Below are 18430 nucleotides of genomic sequence, written 5' to 3'. Positions count from 1 at the left end.
TGGGCTCAGTGTCTATTTTTAATAAAAAATAAACAAAACAATCTAGGTGTCTCCACACCCAACACAATGATACCTAATACAGCACAATCTTTTTCCTACAATCTGAGCAAGGGAGTTTGTTCTAGATTAATATACAGGCATACGGGAGGGATCATCAGTTTGTTCTGATAGGTCCCCATAGGTGGAATTAGCATGTTTAGAAATTGATTGAAAGTGAGAGTAGAAAAGCGTTGTGCAAGATTGTTTAATCGAATCCCATCCAGGACTTTGAAGAAGAATCCCATCCAGGACCCTAAAGAGAATCTCACCTAGAAAAAAGTGCCTTGACAAGTATTCTTGCATTGGAGGTGGTCATTTTGACCAAAGGCCCATGGGATTCTACCTTTCTGTAAAGAGTGCAACATTTGAGGAACCTCTGTTAAACTTCACCACCTAAATGAAGCTAAGCACAAGTGCGTTAAGTGTTTTATTCACTAAAGTACATTTAACATTGTGTATTGTTTAGGATTGTTTGTTTGTAGCCATTTTGTTAAGTGAAGTAGCATGTATGTTTAGGGATGGGCAAATTTGACCTGTTTTGTTTCGCCAAAAATTCGAAATATTTTTTGACACGCGTCTTTTTTTTTGACGCACAACGCCATACAAGTCTATGGGCGTCATTTCCACAGTGAAACAAGGTGAAAGAATTCACCCATCCCTATGTATGTTATAACCCATAGTGTATGTGTTGACCCAGAACTGCAATTTCTCATCCTAAAAGTGCCTTTAGCACTATACTAGCCCACCTATTTGATCTGTGATCTGCCTCAATATTTACCAATTTATCTGCTGTTTGGTGGAGAGTCCATCAGCAATGCACCCACTTACATAATGGTTCTGCCTACGTATATCACAGTTTCACCCACCGACTTTATCATCCACCCACCCGGCCGGTAAATATTATTTTAAGAGGTGGCAAGTCTAGTTTTGGCAGTGGTGAAGAAAAGCTGAGGTCAAAACACCCCTATCCAGCTTCATGACCTGTAATATTAATCAATGAAACGCATATTTTCTGTTGCACACAGAGTGGTGGCAGTTGGACCTCCATGCAAAAGGGTTTATCTAATTGTTCAGGTATGGGACCTGTGTTTTCTGCATAATGGATCTTTCTGTAATTTGGATCTTCATACCTTAAGTCTACTAGAAAATCATGTAAACATAAAATAAATCCAATAGGCTGGTTTTGTTTCCAATAAGGATTAATTATATCTTAATTCGGATCAAGTACAAGGTACTTGTTTTATTATTACAGAGAAAAAGTAGTTACAAATGAATGCAATGGACCTGTCACCGAGCACACTGGCAGATATTGGCCAATAACAACTAAATGGTTTTAGCTTAAATGGTATGAATTTCATGCTATCTGGAAATTTTTCCCAACAATAGTAAACTGAGTTTATTTCACAACGTACAATTAAGTCTGGTGGAAATATCAGTTCCTGGGATGGATCCAATGGCGAAAACTTTTCTTTGTTAAACAGCTGTGTAGAGATCTAAAAAACACAAAATATCTGTTATATGTGTAATCGCTTCAGTCACAAAAGACTTCGCTCTCTTCTATATCAACTTGTAGATGGATATGCAAAGACTGAACATAAGTAACATACACCCTTTGCAACCAGTCTTAATACATAACTATGTAAAAGGATGGTTGCCAAGTTTAATTCCATAAGAGATGGTATGAAAGGGGACTTGCTCCACCCCCTTATTAAAGCAGGAAACTGAGCATAAAGAGTTCACTGCAAATGCCTATTGCATGTTGCCTTTTCTCATATTTTATAAGGCATGCACTACAAACTGGAGATACTTATGCCTACCCCTATACCAACACATCAGACATCTTTCATTAAGGATTTTTCTTTAAAGTGGACCTGTCACCCAGACACAAAAATCTGTATAATAAAAGTCTTATTCAAATTAAACATGAAATCCAACTTCTATTTTTTTTAAAGCATTCATGGCTGTTGTAAGCTCATTTAAAAATCTCAGCTGTCAGTCAAATATTGTCTGCCCCTCCTCTATGCCTTAGGCCAGGGGTCCCCAACCTTAATCACCCATGAGCCACATTCAAATGTAAAAAGAGTTGGGGAGCAACACAAGCATGAAAAAGTCCATTGGGTGCCAAATAAGGGCTGTAATTGGCTATTTGGTAGCCCCTAAATGGACTGGCAGCCTACAGAAGGCTCTACTTGGCACTATACTTAGTTTTTATTAAATTAAAACTTGCTTCCAAGCCTGGAATTTAAAAATAAGCACCTGCTTTGAGGACCCTGAGAGCAACATCCAAGGGGTTGGAGAGCAACATGTTGCTCACGAGCTACTGGTTGGGGATCACTGCCTTAGGCAGACAATTACTTTCACTTTTCATTCAGCACTTCCTAAATGTCACTGCTCTCCCCAGATTCCCCCGTTCTCTTCACCGTTTATTGTGTAGCCAGGACATGTGGATGGACATCGGGTCCCCCATTCTGGTTCACAAACAAGATTTTGAGATGATGCAAGGCTTGTCTTAATAACAGTGTCCACAAAATGGCTCCTGCCTGCTTGCTATAATTATTAACTCTCAGACTGAAGAAAACAAGATTCAAATAATTTATATTTTGTAGTTAAAGTTCATTTTGCTTGGCTAATTTGATAAAATAGGATTTTGAATATAATTTTTTGGGTGACGAATCCCCTTTAATGCTGTGATGCAGAAAAAGTAAGAGAATATGGATAACTTACATTACTATTCTGAGGCTCCATTCCTGGCAGGTTTGGTATGTTTTCTTGTAGCTGGCAGCAGTTTTCCTCCTAGAAAGGTAAAATACATACTTGTGATTAGCACATTTATATGTGAATTAGTGGACATTAATAGAAAAGTAATCACCACAATTTTTCCTTAAAATATTTGGAGCAGATTTACTTACATCCCCAATATGTTGGGAAACAATGGACACATTTAAGTCATTCAGTAGAGTCACACACAATTGTGTACCTTACAGAAGCTCTTACATCCATCCACTATTGGTCTGTATCCAGTGCAGCGGCATAAATTACCTAAGACATGGAAGGAACTATTTTAGGTCTAAAGAAATGCTGCGATTTTTACTGAGTAAATGAGAGATTGTGTTCATGACTTACCTCCCAAAGTATCATATATTTGCTCCAAAGTAGGTTCTGGATGGTTCCTAAGTAATGTATACATAGACATCACCATTCCAGGGCTACAAAATCCACACTGAGATCCATGAGCTTTTGCAATTCTCTCCTGTAGCAGTAACATATACATTTTTCTATATTTGTATTGCACCCTATACAATCATCATTAAATTATTTATAATTGAAATAGTTAATGCTTTCCAGTTGCTAGATCTGTGTGTAATCTATGAAACTTGACTCCAAGGAAAAAGCATGTCCAAAGCAAACAAGCTTATAGGTCATTAATTGCAGCTGTGCATATTTGTGCCTACCACATTTGAGAATAATGTATGCAATTGCACATTTTTGCAAATCGGACACACTTCTAGTCAAAATTGTTGGAGTAGGGATTGTGTCCTTTCCAACTTGCTGTTAAAGTGATGCTTATTTTTAGGCACAGTTCTGCTGTGCCTATTGACATAGCCTTTGCAGCCCTGGAGCTTCCTCCAACTTCAGGGTATTGGTAGCACTGTTGCAATCTTTGCCCCTCTGCAATTCTTGAAACTAAAGCGATACTGACACATTCCTATAAAAATCATAGGAACGTATCTGTATCAATGAAGATGCTGCATGCCAAATATTTGCAGCCAAAAGCCCACCAAAGCCGCCCCCAGCCTGGTGAACCTTAATGAAGCTGACCCTCGGACACAGCTAAGGGATCTTCCGTGGCTGTTTCAGTCACGCTGGGCTGGTGGCGGCACGATCCTTCCATAGGCTGGAGTCCTATTTTAATTTTTAATTAGCCTATGGAAGGATTTCGCTTCCCCTAAGCCCAGCGTGACTGACACTGCTAAGGGATCTTCTGCGGCTGTTTCAGAGGATCAGCTTCATTAAAGTTCGCTTGGCTGGGGGCAGCTTTGGGGAGCTTTTGGCACGGTATATTTTTTTAAGTACCACTTTGTTTGTCTCATTTTTTGTTCTTGCTCTTTGTACCAGCATTTAGTCACCAATATTTCCTAAATGTTATATTACCATCAGACAAAAATATATTAAAGTCTAACTAAAGTATAAAATAGAATAATGTTAGAAATGCTGTCGTTTGTATACTAAACATAAACATGAATTTACTGCACCAGAAGCATAATAAAACAATGTTTTTATGCTTTCAAAGTTGGCCACAGGGGGTCACCATCTTGTAATTTTGTTAAACATCTTTGCAAGACCAAGACCATGCACATGCTCAGTGTGGTCTGGGCTTCTGTTGGGAGGCTTAGTTCATAAATGATCAAAACAGCACAAGTCAAATAATATCTGCCAGAAGCCGATACAGCATGACCGATTAATAATCAGAATATGCAGACTGCATTGGGTCCTGTGTTGTCATGTAATCTAATGTGGATTTTATAGTTTTTGCATTGTTTCTCCAACTCTGCAGAACCAGTGGTTACAGCAAAATAATCCTTCAATGAGAATCCCAGTTTATCTGTTTAAATCTGGCTCCATGATCTTTGTCCCTGCCACTGGAGTTGGATGTAAAGGCAAAAATAAAATCCAATAAGAATCTCTACACAGTCGCTGACTGCTCTACAGGGAAACAAACTTGAGTTCTGCACAGCTGGGAAGTAAGGTGGGGGGGTTCCCCCATGCTATTCGTAAGTATCATAGTTTCCCTGCAGAGCAGTTAGGGACAGTATGAAGTTTCCTATCCATAGCAGTCAGAGCAAGTAAAATGAAGGGTGAATTTCACCGCATACTGCAGGTTTCTTATAAAAACTATACACATTTTTTAATAAAAGTATATTGGAGATAGGTTTCTTTTTCATTAAATAAAGTAAAAATGGGATTTTATTGTTTTGCCTTTACATCCCCTTTAATTCAATATCTAACATTGGTCATGAAAGGCAGACTAAAGTGAACATTTCCAGTCCTTTTTAAGGGCTGTCGTACCTGTACTGGATGTAATCTTGTGGATGTGCTGCCAATCCCTTCAACTGTTGTGACTGCCATGCCATGCAGAGAGCAGATGGGCACCAGACAGGCATTAACAGAATAATGTCTTTTTTTGTCAAAGTGTTATAGCCATTTAATGCATCTTTTATGAATAGGTTACAAAATCAGGTGCAAATTTTACAGTTATCATACATGCTACACAAAGGCATTCTGAGAGCCTGGGGGTCTGCACAGTATGCAAGCAGGAGGAAATTATTTTGCTCTAAGGAAGTTGATCAGTAATATTCTTGGTATAAATATATTATACTATTACATGCAGACTTATTCCAATACAAATTTAAGGCTTTTAAGTTTTTTATGAATTTCAAAAAACTCAAAAATCTCTTTTGCTAGGTAATTTATGAAAAACATGAATCTGTTGTTTAAAAGACCTGACTCTCACTAATAGTTTGACTCATTTGGAATACTTGAATTTTCAGAAATAGTTTGAATTTTGAAAGGGCACCTCCCTGTTCACTTTTACAGATATTTTTATATTTGACTTTTCTATTACTTCATGCTTAATAAATCTTGAATATTCGAGTTTGGAAGAATCACCTTTTTTTGGTGCACCATAACTAATAAAGTTTAATAAGCAGTGTGGCACAGGGGACAACTGGGCAAGATGAAAAAAATAGAGGTGTCCAGTTCAGCAAACAGTACACTAGATTGATGCATTTTTTTGAAGGAGAGGGCCAGCCTGCTGTAGCAGGTAAGTGACTAAAATACATGAAATGGCTGACTAGATAGTCATGCACTTGTATTAACGTTTTGACTGCTGTTTTTAAAAAGTTGTAGGGACCCTAAATCGAACCCAATAAAATATTTTCTTCTTATAAGAGAATGCACAATGTGATCAGTATAATGATTCTGATAATAAGTTTATTGACTTCCATTACATGCAGAGACAGGCAGATAATATAAGTGTATTTTAAAGATATAAAATTAAATATTCTTTTTGGTGCTGCTCTGATTTTTAACCTGCTGATACTGGTCAGATATTAGATTTGTTTTTATTATGAATTTTCATTAGATGCCTTCTTTCCCTCCATTTGCTTCTGGTTCTTTTCAAATGTATACTCTATTTGAGCTATTTAAATATCTAGTCCTTCCTGCTTGGTATCATCATTTCTTAATGTCTTGGACCTGTTATCCAGTATGCTCAGGACCTAGGGTTTTCCAGATAACGGATCTTTCCGAAATTTGCATCTTCATACCTAACTAGAAAATCATGTAAAAATTAAATAAACCCAATAATCTGGTTTTACTTCCAATAAGGATTAATTATATCTTAGTTTGGGTCAAGTACAAGGTACTGTTTTATTATTACAGAGAAAAAGGAAATAATTTTAAAAATTTGAATTATGTGGCTAAAATGGAGTGTACGAGAGACTGCCTTTTTTTTAATTCTGAGCTTTCTGGATAACAAGTTTCCGGATAACAGATCCCATACCTGTAGTAGCTTTTGCTGGAAACTTTCTCACATAGGATCTGAGTCATTAGGACTGAAATCAACTGTAACTTACTTATTATCTAAATCATTTATAATATATTCCTATGAGCATGCCATAGCTTTGGTCTGACTGACACCTGTTTCTCCTTATTCTATGTCTGAAATTCAAATGTGATAATAATCAATAAAATAGGATACGATATCTTCTTAGAAACTGGGTGTATGTTTGATATCATTACGGTGCAGGATCCACATCCACCAGTGCCACACGCATATTTGGTTCCTGTAAGGTGCACTTAAGAAACCATTGTTAAGGAGTTTTTCCTTCATACCTCATGTCTCTTCTGGAATGCATCAGAAAAACAGGAACTGTGAATGAGCCACTGACGCAGTGCTAGCTGCAAAATGTGTTTATTCAAACAATATAACATAGTTTGAATAAACACATTTTGCAGCTAGCACTGCGTCAGTGGCTCATTCACAGTTCCTGTTTTTCTGATGCTGATCGCTATTACACCTGTGGCAGGGGTGTGTACTGCAGAGAATTGAGCCTACAATTAACCCACACTTAGCCAACCTTTTCTCTTCTGGAATGCTTTGTGTTTTCAGTTTAAGTACCCAGTGAAAGCAACTCTTAAAAGATAAGTGGACCTTTAAAGGGGTTGTTCACCTTTGAGATAACCTTTAGTATGATGTAGGGAGTGATATTCTGAGACAACTTGCAATTGGTTTTCATTTTTTCTGTGCTTTGTGGTTTTTGAGTTATTTGATTTTTGTTACGCTACTCTCCAGTTTGCAATTTCAACAATCTGGTAGCTAGGGTCCAAATTATATTATCAACCATGCATTAATTTGATTAAGAGACTGGAATAGGAGAGGACCTAATAGAAAGATGAATAATAAAAATTACAATAGATTTGTAGCCTTACATAATTACATAGTTACATAGTTAAATCGGGTTGAAAATAAACAAAGTCCATCAAGTTCAACCCCTCCAAATGAAAACCCAGCATCCAGACACACACCCCTTCATACTTTCACATAAATTATTTATACCCATATCTATACTATAGAATTTAATATCACAATAGCCTTTGATATTATGTCTATCCAAGAAATCATCCAAGCCATAAAGGCATTAACAGAATCAGCCATCACAACATCACCTGGCAGTGCATTCCACAACCCCACTGCCCTACGTTGCTCTTTTCTACTCTGAATGGGTGGCATACTGCATACTCCAGATAAGGCCTTACCAGGGACCTATAAAGAGGCATAATAATGTTTTCATCCCTTGAGTTAATGCCCTTTTTTATGCAAGACAGAACTTTATTTGCTTTAGTAGCCACAGAATGACACTGCACAGAATTAGACAACTTGTTATCTACAAAGACCCCTAGAATCTTCTCATTTAAACTACCAACAAACTGCCATTTAGTATATAATTTGCATTTATATTATTTTTGCCAAAGTGCATAACCTTGCATTTATCAACATTGAACCTCATTTTCCAGTTTGCTGCGCAGTTTTCCAACTTAGACAAATCACTCTGCAAAGTGGCAGCATCCTGCATGGAACCTATAATTCTGCACAATTTAGTATCATCTGCAAAAATAGAAACAGTACTTTCAATGCCCACCTCCAGGTCATTAATAAACAAGTTGAAAGGCAAGGGACCTAGTACAGAGCCCTGCGGTGCTCCACTAACAACACTGGTCCAATTAGAAAATGTTCCATTTACCACCACTCTTTGTAGTCTATCTTTTAGCCAGTTCTCTATCCAGGTACAAATACTATGTTCCAGGCCAATATTCCTTAATTTAACCAGTAACCTTCTGTGTGGCACTGTATCAAATGCTTTAGCAAAGTGTAAGTAAATCACATCCACTTCCATCCCAGAATCGAGGTCCCTATTATCCTTCTCATAAAAAGAAATTAAGTTAGTCTGGCAAGATCGATCTACCTACCACTGATGACAGACTAACTGGCCTATAGTTTTGAGGCTGAGAACGGGATCCCTTTTTGAATAGCGGCACCACGTTAGCAATTCACCAGTCTCTTTGTACTATGCCAGATCTCAAAGAATCCTAAAAAATTAAGTAAAGAAGTTTGGCAATCACAAAGCTAAACTCGCTAAGTACCCTGGGATGGGTACAGACTCCCTTTTAAAAGCTGAAAAGAGTCTATAATCATGAGAATAATCATGAAAATGAATAATGAAAATAATAGAAGACCATCAGACCAGCCCTCTTTCTTTTCTCCTGACAACTTCTTGATTACTTAATTTTTTAACAAAGTTCATTCAATTAACAGTATATGTATCCCATTATATCTTAGAAAAAATGTACATGTAACGTGCTAGAATAGCACTCTCATCAACTTTACACTCACTTATTATAAATGTTTTCTTATTCTTTAATCAGGTCAATGTTATGGAGGGTAATAGCAAACGGAGTAGCAGTAATTTGCCAAGGTGATCCATTCTAGATTACAGTACATATCAGAGAAAAAAAACATGAATGAAAACACATTCTATGCTTCCTATTTAAGTAAGCATCGCTGACAGAGTAGAAAAGAAAATACGTAACAAGATGCTAAACATAAATAGTGTAAAACACATCTAAAATGCAAAAACAATCTTGCTGCATTGTCTATACAAGAAAATAGTAAACTGTAGCCTTTCATTTGAAGTGGTTGAAATCCAAATCTCAGCAATCATGTTTTGGAGGTCTTTGCTGTTTTACAGTGCCCCTTTGAAGCCAAAATATACTTTAAGGGCAGATTCATTCTCTAAATATGTATCTCCCTGCAGCATAATAGTACAAGATCCTATGTACAACAGCCCTACAAAGTTAACGTTATTGTCTCTAATGTCCCAGTTCTAAATGCTGGCTAGGCTCACCCTCAAATAGACTGCTGATAGGGCCACATAATAGAAAGATAAAAATTGACAGACCCAGATGTGCTCCCTGCTTGAAGCCTTGTGTGCTGCTCCCTGACCTCCTGCCTGGCCCCAACTGTGGCCGCAAAAAGAGGAAGGTAGATCAGGGGGAAGGGGGTTGCGGCTGGGATGGGGGGTCCGGGGCCCCCACATCTCCTGGGCCAACGCTGATCAGACCTACTTCCACTCAACTCTCTAAAAGTGTCAAGCATGCAGTCTTTAACTAGTTATGGCTGGCTAGAATAATAAAGTGCTCCATTCACTTAAACCGTTTGCACTTCCTTGGGTCCAGAGGAACCATGTTTTTCTAAAAAATCTTGTAGAAACACAGCATGAATTAAACATGTAGCAACCTTTGCTTTTTATGAAAACAGAAACACTGCAGCAATAGATGGGCTGGCAGATATATAGTTCCTAAAATCATCATGTTTTAGGTCCTGATAATTAATAGAAGTCTTGATTCGGTAAATGCTGCTACCAGTTAACTCATTTTAGGTGTAACTATTTTATTGTTTTAATGGAATTCTAATTAATGGATATTAAGTGGGTTATATAAACCAAAAAATATGGATTTCTTGATACAATGAAGTGAAACTGGGCATATGACTTGCTGTACTGTCCTCTAAAAAGGCTGTCCCATGGTTACAAAAAGGATACATGTCTTGCGAAGGTAGGAGATCAACATTACTTCAGGGTCAGCCTTAGCTTCGGTTATCTAAAAAGAAAGAGAAAGTGATTTTTGATAGTACTGCATGAAGATGTGAAAACAAAGTCACATTTCTGCTATACTTTTTTGTGTACATTGCAATCTCTTTAAGACCTATGGCACAAAGAACATATTTTCATTGCAGTTTGGGATGGAATCCAGCTGTGGATTATGAGAATGCCATTCTCCTTACTAGGAATAGATAAAACCATCTTTAAAAAACATTATTAGCCTTTGTGGCTCAAAGATGTGGTTTGATAAAAACTTTTTTTGGTGATACAGCTATAGGATCCCTTATTTGTAAAACTCGCTGAGTTGCCTCAGTGGACTGAATCGCCCCATGTCATGGTAGTACTACCCCATACAGGATACAATTTTGCTGGAAAATGTTAGTTCTAACATAACTTAGAAGCAAAAAGTCAGCTTTTCATTATACTGTTGACCACCTGGACTTGAGCCGCAACAAAGATGTGAAAGAGAGATATTAAAAGATGTAACCTTTAGAGGGGTCCCCCGCCCAAAAACAGTTTTTGCATAAGAAGGAAATGTAATTCTAAGCAACCTTTCTACTGTACATTAATTGTGTTTTTCAATGATTTTATAACGTTAACATTAGATGCCATTGCAATTAAAAGAAGTACTTATCTGGGTGATTACATTTTCTACCCTCAAGGCTCTGACTCCTGAAGCTAATTAACTGTACTGGAAAACTGACAGACCAGAGAACAAAGAGGTATAAATGAACACTGCTTTCAACTTCAATAACATTTATAAAATAACTTTTAAACTACTAAGAATGTAATTAATGTACATTAGAAAGTGTAATTGATTTACAATTTCTATCATTTTGCTAAAAATATGTTTTTTTGGGTAGAGGGACCGTGTCAAATAATTACAGATATATAAAAACATGACCTTGATGGTCTCTAAGAAAAAGGACGGGTGACTTACAAAGCAGTGCTGGATTTAGAGAAAAGGGTGTGAGGCTGCACTGATACCGCTAAAACAATTAGTGGGCATTTATCAAAACTGATAGCACCTGGGCAGTAACCCATAGCAGCCAATTAATTAATTAATTAATTAATTAACAATTAGCTTTTTATAGCCAGCTTCAAGTAGAACAACAAAAGCAAAATTGGATTGGTTGCTATTAGTTAGTGCCCAGATGCATTCGAGCCGACTCTTTAAATTAACAGAACACTTCCACGCCTGTGCAGTCACTCTATGGTCAGGGAAGGAAAATGCACTGAAGATTGTCTTACACAAGAGCCCATCAAGTCACTGACTAAGCCTACTTTCAGTCAGAAAGGCCTACCTAAATGGAATCCTATGAAGTTCTGTTCACAGGTTCACGGTTAGACAAAAATAGGTATTATATTCAGCTAAGTTTATATTTTAAGTAAAAACACAATTATGGTCCAACTTCTAGTTAGGGTAATATCTTCCTTCTAATTTGACTAAAAAGGGAAAATAAGTACTGAACATTTAATATGTTTATATTTAATATATTTTTTAACTTTGTTGCTAAGCGTGGACATAAGGTGTAGCTTCCAAAATGATTTTGAATGCATATGCACCCTTCGATTAGGGGGCAGATTTATCAAGGGTCGAATTTTGAATTCATGGAAGTTTTTTTAAAACTCCCATAAACTCCCATGAATATCAAAACTCGGGTGAATGGGACTGACCTGAAAGCTCGAATTAATTTGATTAGAATTTTAAGAACTCGATTCGAGTTTGTTTGGAGGAAGCAGCAAACAACTCCAAATTGATCCCAGGACTTCTCCCATTGACTAAAACAGCAATTCGGCAGGTTTTAGATGTCGAATAGTCGAATTCGAGTTCTTAAAGGGCCAGAGTATTATAGTTTTTTTTTAAAAACTCTAATCGAATTTTAACAATTCCCTAGCCTAATTTGACAGTTTTGGCCATAAAAAAAAAACCTCTAAAATTTGAATTTTCTCTTCGACCCTTGATAAATCTGCCCATAAGACACCTTTCTCACTGTGAATCTGTAATTCTAACAAATAAGGTGCAATAACCAGACCCTTTTGTTATAGTAGTAGTAATAGTAGAAAAGGAAAAATGTACTTATTATCTTATTATGCTTACCTTTCTGCCATTCACAAAAAAAATAAGTTTATCAGATTCTTTCACGTCACCCATGGTGGCAGAAAAGTCCAGTCCAGAAAGAAAATACTCCAAGACAAGGATTTGCCGATTTACAGTACTGTACTGATCTTTATTACCAACAAAAGGCTCCTTTTATAGAAAACCATGCACAGTATTGTGCCAAGCCCTACCCACCAACACATCCTGTTTGAATCAAGCTGCTGCCTGGAATAAAGCAACTTAAAGCAAACAAATCAACTGAAAAGGATAAGTATTTATTAACTGCTATTTTATATTAGGGTTTATATTTAACTACTCTGGTTTTATTTTTTAAAGGTTTTTTTTTCTGGCTTGGGTGCTAAACAGCAAAGTTTGGTGTGCTAGTGTGCTTACAGCAAGTTTGTCACAACCTGATTTACTTTGCAGTTAGTTTTCCCTCCGTTTGAGGGGATGGGGTTTGATTAGTTGCACCTGAACAGACTGTATAAATAGAACCCCTGGTACTCCAGTGGAGCTTGCTCGAGTGTTAGCTTCTCTTAAGTGTTTGCTTGTGGGGGATCTGTAAGTGGAGTTATAAACACAGGAGTTAAGTGGGGGATCTGTAAGTGGAGTTATAAACACAGGAGTTTAAAACTAAAGGAGGTTCAAACTAGGTCAAAAGTTTGTTCTAAACCCTAATTTTTATTGTATTTATTTATTTTTATCTTTTCCTGTTTTGATCTGTAACTGGGATAATGAGTGCTAGCAAGATTGAAGGTCTGACTCAGTGCACAGTCTGCCATATGTATGCAGATTTGGAACAAGAGATCCAAAATGCTTACCTCTGTGGTGGTTGTGAGCAAATTGCCACTTTGGAGGCTCAAGTTAGAGCACTAGAGCAACAAATTGCAACACTGCGGTCGATTGACAATCTTGAAAGGAGTATTTTGCTCACTGAGCAGGACCTAGCGGGGTCAGATAGTTTGGGGGGAACAGAACAGCAGCAGGCTGTTGAGGCAGCTAGCTGGGTGACAGTTAGAAAATCTAAGGTGCGTAAAAGGAAAATGGAGGCGTATCCGGAGTTTATACATCGCAACAAATTTTCCAGATTGTGTGAAGATGATGGGAGTATGAACTCTGGATTGGCAACTCTAGATGGGGCTGATCTCTCTAACAGCCGGGAGACCAGTTTCTCTAGTAGTGGTGGGGAGGAGAGTAGTGTCAGGCCTAAGCAGATTGTGGTTGTAGGGGACTCAATTATTAGGAAAGTGGATAGGGTGATTTGTCCGGATCGCTACAACCGAACAGTCAATATCCTTTGATCGATGGATTAAAATCCTTCGAATCGTTCGATTGAACGATTATTCCTTAGATCGTTCGATCGTGGGAATAGCGCAAAATCCTTAGACTTCGATATTCGAAGTCGAAGGATTTTATTTCGACGGTCGAATAACGAGGGTTAATTAACCCTCTACAGTACTGCTGTCAGTAATTGCAACTTCCTTAGAGAATTTGCCCTTTTTATTTTCAAAGCACCACCTCTGTTAGAGTAAGAAAACACGAGAAATCTTTATTTCCCTTATAAATGAAATACGCTGGTAAAGAGAATTTCATGACTACTATTAAAGTATTGAAAAACAGAGCAGCCTTTGTTTTATTCTCAATTAGTTTATGTAATTCAATAAAGTTTTTGTTCAGTTACATAAATGGTTTGTACGTATAAGGGTCATATGATGTGGAAAACATTCCGTAACAGGATCCATGAAAACACATTTACTCAATGCCAGGCTGTCAGACAACAATGCTATACTGCATTAAATAGGACCATTATGACCGTCTCTTTCTCAGTCCATGTTTATTTTATATCCTAAACAATTCCAGTTAGACCGCACTTACTGAATAGGCCAGTGTATCATCGGGTGCATGTCATGTGGCCTGTTCATCAAGGCTCCACTGTTGCGTTAATTCTCTCCCAGTAGACAGCACTCCAGTTTCAATAAAACCGTCTTTATTGTGTATGGGACAGCAGCATAAAAATACAATGTTTCGAGTGGCACTCCACTCTTTGTCAAGCATAAAAACACACATCGCCACCTGACCTTAAATACAATGTATCATAATTTTAATCCTATACACTAAAAGTTGTCCTTAGCAATAAGAGAATGTGATCACTACAAGATCATTTTGAAATAATTAAAGTTATTTAATAAACTAAATATCAGAAAGGTACAGGAATGGCAAAGGATGGCTAAAGCACAGACTGCACAGCACAAGCAGTGAAAAAAAAGGTCAGAAAGCCTGTCTGACTGTGTGCAACTACTATTCTGTTTAAAACTCTTTCATAAAAGTAATAAAGTCTATTTGGAAGGTGATTTTTCAGACCACCAGCTATCCAGTCATGCCCATTTGTTTCCAGAATTTAAATGTCCTGTTCACCTATGTTGCCCTGAGCAGTGCTTTCCTATTTTGATATTCACTTGCTTACCCAGTGTTGATGGGTACTAGATTACACCACATCATGAGGCAGCACTCTATGTACTACTTTATGTACTTGATTGGGATAAGAAAGTAAATGGAAAGAAGGGTGCGCTCCCTGGTGTAATAGGTTCACATAAATTTATCAAGTGATAAAATTGCACTTAGTGACAAACTCGCTCATCAGAAATCAATGCAGCAATTCCCAACGCGTTTCATCGTAAAATGACTTCATCAGGGGTAGAAAGTTTTCTCCAAAGTTTACACATAAAGTTGTTTTACAATGAAACGTGTTAGGAATTGCTGCATTGATTTTTGATGAGCCAGTTTGTCACTAAAATCTTGTAAGTGCAATTTTATCACTTAATAAATTTATGTATATATTATATACAATGAAACGTGTTAGGAATTGCTGCATTGATTTTTGATGAGCCAGTTTGTCACTAAAATCTTGTAAGTGCAATTTTATCACTTAATAAATTTATGTATATATTATAAATATATATATATATATATTATATTGCACCAAAGAGCACGTCCTTCTTTCAATTTACTTTGCATATTTTAATTAGTCTGACCAACCCATGAAGAGGCTGTGCCTACTGGATATTTAGCGACTAAGATTGTTACGATATTTTGAGTGTTGGATTCCGCTTCTTTTGGAATTTGTATTTAGTTACCTGCACAGGTTTCTCTGTATTAATATATTATACTACAGGTATGGGACCTGTTATCCAGAATGCTCAGGACCTGGGGGTTTCTGGATAACGGATCTTTCCGTAATTTGGATCTTCATGCCTAAAGTCTACTAGAAATTCATTTAAACGTTAAATAAACCCTAAAGGCTGGTTTTCCTTCCAATAAGGATTAATTATATCTTAGTTTGGATCAAGTACAAGCTACTGTTTTATTAATACAGAGAAAAGGGAAATCATTTTTAAAAATTTGGACTATTTGGATAAAATGGAGTCTATGGGAGACAGCCATTCTGTAATTCGGAGCTTTCTGGATATCGGGTTTCCGGATAAGGGATCCTATACCTGTACTATTTTTTAACATTTGACTTGCCAAAAGTGTCCCCTTCTATTGTTAATGGGATGAGAAAGGTCATCCTGAAGGGTCCCAGAATCTCAATATAAGAGGATGTTGGGGGAAACAAAATGTGCTGTTACTTTCAAATTACAAAAATAGCATTTCTGTTACCACAAATCAACACAGATGGAGAAATAGTCCATCCGCTCTTAAATATATCTGTACTGAATGGCATTGTGTTGGCCTGTGTGCAGACACACAAAGCAGATTTCAATATCAAAATGCATTACCTTCTCGTTTTCCCTCCGAAATCTCCACCATGGCATCTGCACACAGGTGACACAATGCCTTTCACTGCAGATACATGAAGGCACAGTTGGGCTGTATGAACTCAAACAAAGAAACAGCCCAGTGTGGCATTGCCCTTACAGCTATGCCACAGAAGGACACCACTTAAAGCAAAAATTAAACCCCTTTGTACTTGTCAAATGTCATAATGCAATGACATCACTAGCAAGCATAGTAAATAAAAAACTCCCTAAGCAGGGTGAAGTTTGTATTTTAAAGAAAATTGACATGCACATCCAGAAGTATGAATTTCCCCAAATTCACAAGTACTTCTGGTTACCAAAGCAACTCCCAATACATTACTTCAAAATATGAAGAATAAACACAATAAAATATTGATTTTCAGCATTTTTTACTAAATGTGGATGAATAAAGGAGACTAAAACCCCTCCAGATCTTGTAGGCAGTAATAATTAATATATGGTGTTGGTTTTACTTTGGGCTAAAAATTAGGATTATCTTTTAAAATTGCCCCTTTGTTGGAGCTCTCTAGAAATCTTCTACAGTCCCTGGAATAGCCAGTCACAGACCTGCAGTCATACATATAAATGATTTAGTTCCCTATCAGGTCCATGAAGCTTCTGATTGGTCCCTATGCTACTGTACAGTGTGCTGCTGGCTCCCCTGAACAGCCTGGGAAAGGAGGCAGCAGAAGTGAAACAGATGGGCATAACTATTCTGTTTTTTGCAAAAATTTTCAATAAATAAACCTAGGGTTGCCATCTGTCCAGTTGTGACCCAATCAGCCTTTAATCACATACCTCCCAACTGTCCCTTTTCTCTGGGACAGTCCCAATTTTAATAGCTCAACCCGCAGGCCCGGGTTTCTTACGGAAATGTCCCAAGTTTTCTATGATCTCCTGCACTGATGCCAGACGTTTCTGAAACTTAATCAAAATAAGAGGTTTTTTTGGCAGAGAGCCCAAAACACAAAACGCCTCCTCTTGGATACATTTGTAACAATTTAAGATAGGCACAAATACAATTGTAACCAATTATGATAAACAAGTCTCTTGAGAGAACTGACTCACATCTTAAAAGGCCATTCACTTTTATTTGCAAAACTGTTATAATGCATAAAATATTGCACTAAAATTCCATACTTATCAACCTCCATCTGAAAACAGGGACATTCCCACTTTATGGTCAAACCCCCTTAGCATCTCCAAATTTGGCAGGTTATGTAAGTTTTCACACATTTCTGGGAGTTTTACTGCAATGTTTTATGCATTATAACGGTTTTGCTAATGAAAGTGGGCGTGATCAAATAATTTAGCTACGCATGTTGTGGCACAACTTTTTGTCCCTCTTTACATTTTTCTATGTCGGGAGTAGGGTTCAGGGCCGGATTTACATAGCGGTGCCCCTAGGCCCACTGCCATTTGTCACCCTTGTCCCCTCCCCTTTTTCATCATCGGGACCAGAGCAATGGGGATTTGTGCATGGGAAATGAAATAATATTGTATTTCCTGTCCATCCTCAGTGTTTTTGAACCAATGTGGGTGTGGTTGGGCAGCATCTTGCCACCCTAGGCCCGGGCCTAGGTGGCCTTTCCACAAATCCAGGCCTGGTAGGGTTGCCACCTTTTCTGGAAAAAAATAACGGCCTTCCTATATATTTATCTTTTTTCCCTATTAATAACATTGGGATTAACCATCATTTTTACCGGCCAGGTGAGTAAAATACCAGCCAGGTGGTAACCCTAGTCGGGAGGTATGTTATGTACATGCTGCCAAGATATTCCATAGCAGAGCGATTGAGCAATTAGACATTATTCAAATTAGTGTCTGACCCTATGAAAACAGCAACTAAGCTCCCAATCACCTTCAGACACTTAGGGGCTGATTCATTATGGGTCGAATATCGAGGGTTAATTAACCCTCGATATTCGACTAGGAATTGAAATCCTTCGACTTCGAATATTGAAGTCGAAGGATTTAGCGCAAATACTACGATCGTACGATCAAAGGATTATTCCTTCAATCGAACGATTAAATCCAACGATCGAAGGAATATCCTTCGATCAAAAAAATTTAGGCAAGCCTATGGGGACCTTCCCCATAGGCTAACATTGACTTCGGTAGCTTTTAGCTGCCGAAGTAGGGGGTCGAAGTTTTTTTTAAAGAGACAGTACTTCGACTATCGAATGGTCGAATAGTCAAACAATTTTTAGTTCGAATCCTTCGATTCGTAGTCGTAGTCGAAGGTCGAAGTAGCCCATTCGATGGTCGAAGTA

General features: G+C 37.6%; 1 protein-coding gene across 1 annotated transcript in view; it reads right to left on the bottom strand.

Moving 5' to 3' along the window:
• aox1.S (aldehyde oxidase 1 S homeolog) overlaps positions 1-12459 on the bottom strand; it is a gene marked incomplete at its 5' end in the record, with an annotated part of 52516 nt that extends 40057 nt beyond the window's left edge. Inside the window, 7 exon segments of the mRNA NM_001092592.1 lie at positions 1452-1532; positions 2764-2832; positions 3017-3078; positions 3163-3209; positions 5107-5215; positions 10200-10257; positions 12361-12459. Coding sequence (NP_001086061.1) covers positions 1452-1532; positions 2764-2832; positions 3017-3078; positions 3163-3209; positions 5107-5215; positions 10200-10227 — 396 coding nt within the window.
• Between the last annotated feature and the right edge of the window lie 5971 nt (positions 12460-18430).

Source organism: Xenopus laevis, chromosome 9_10S (assembly GCF_017654675.1).
Source record: "Xenopus laevis strain J_2021 chromosome 9_10S, Xenopus_laevis_v10.1, whole genome shotgun sequence".
Lineage (NCBI taxonomy): Eukaryota > Metazoa > Chordata > Amphibia > Anura > Pipidae > Xenopus > Xenopus laevis.
This window is presented reverse-complemented; position numbering and strand designations above follow the sequence as displayed.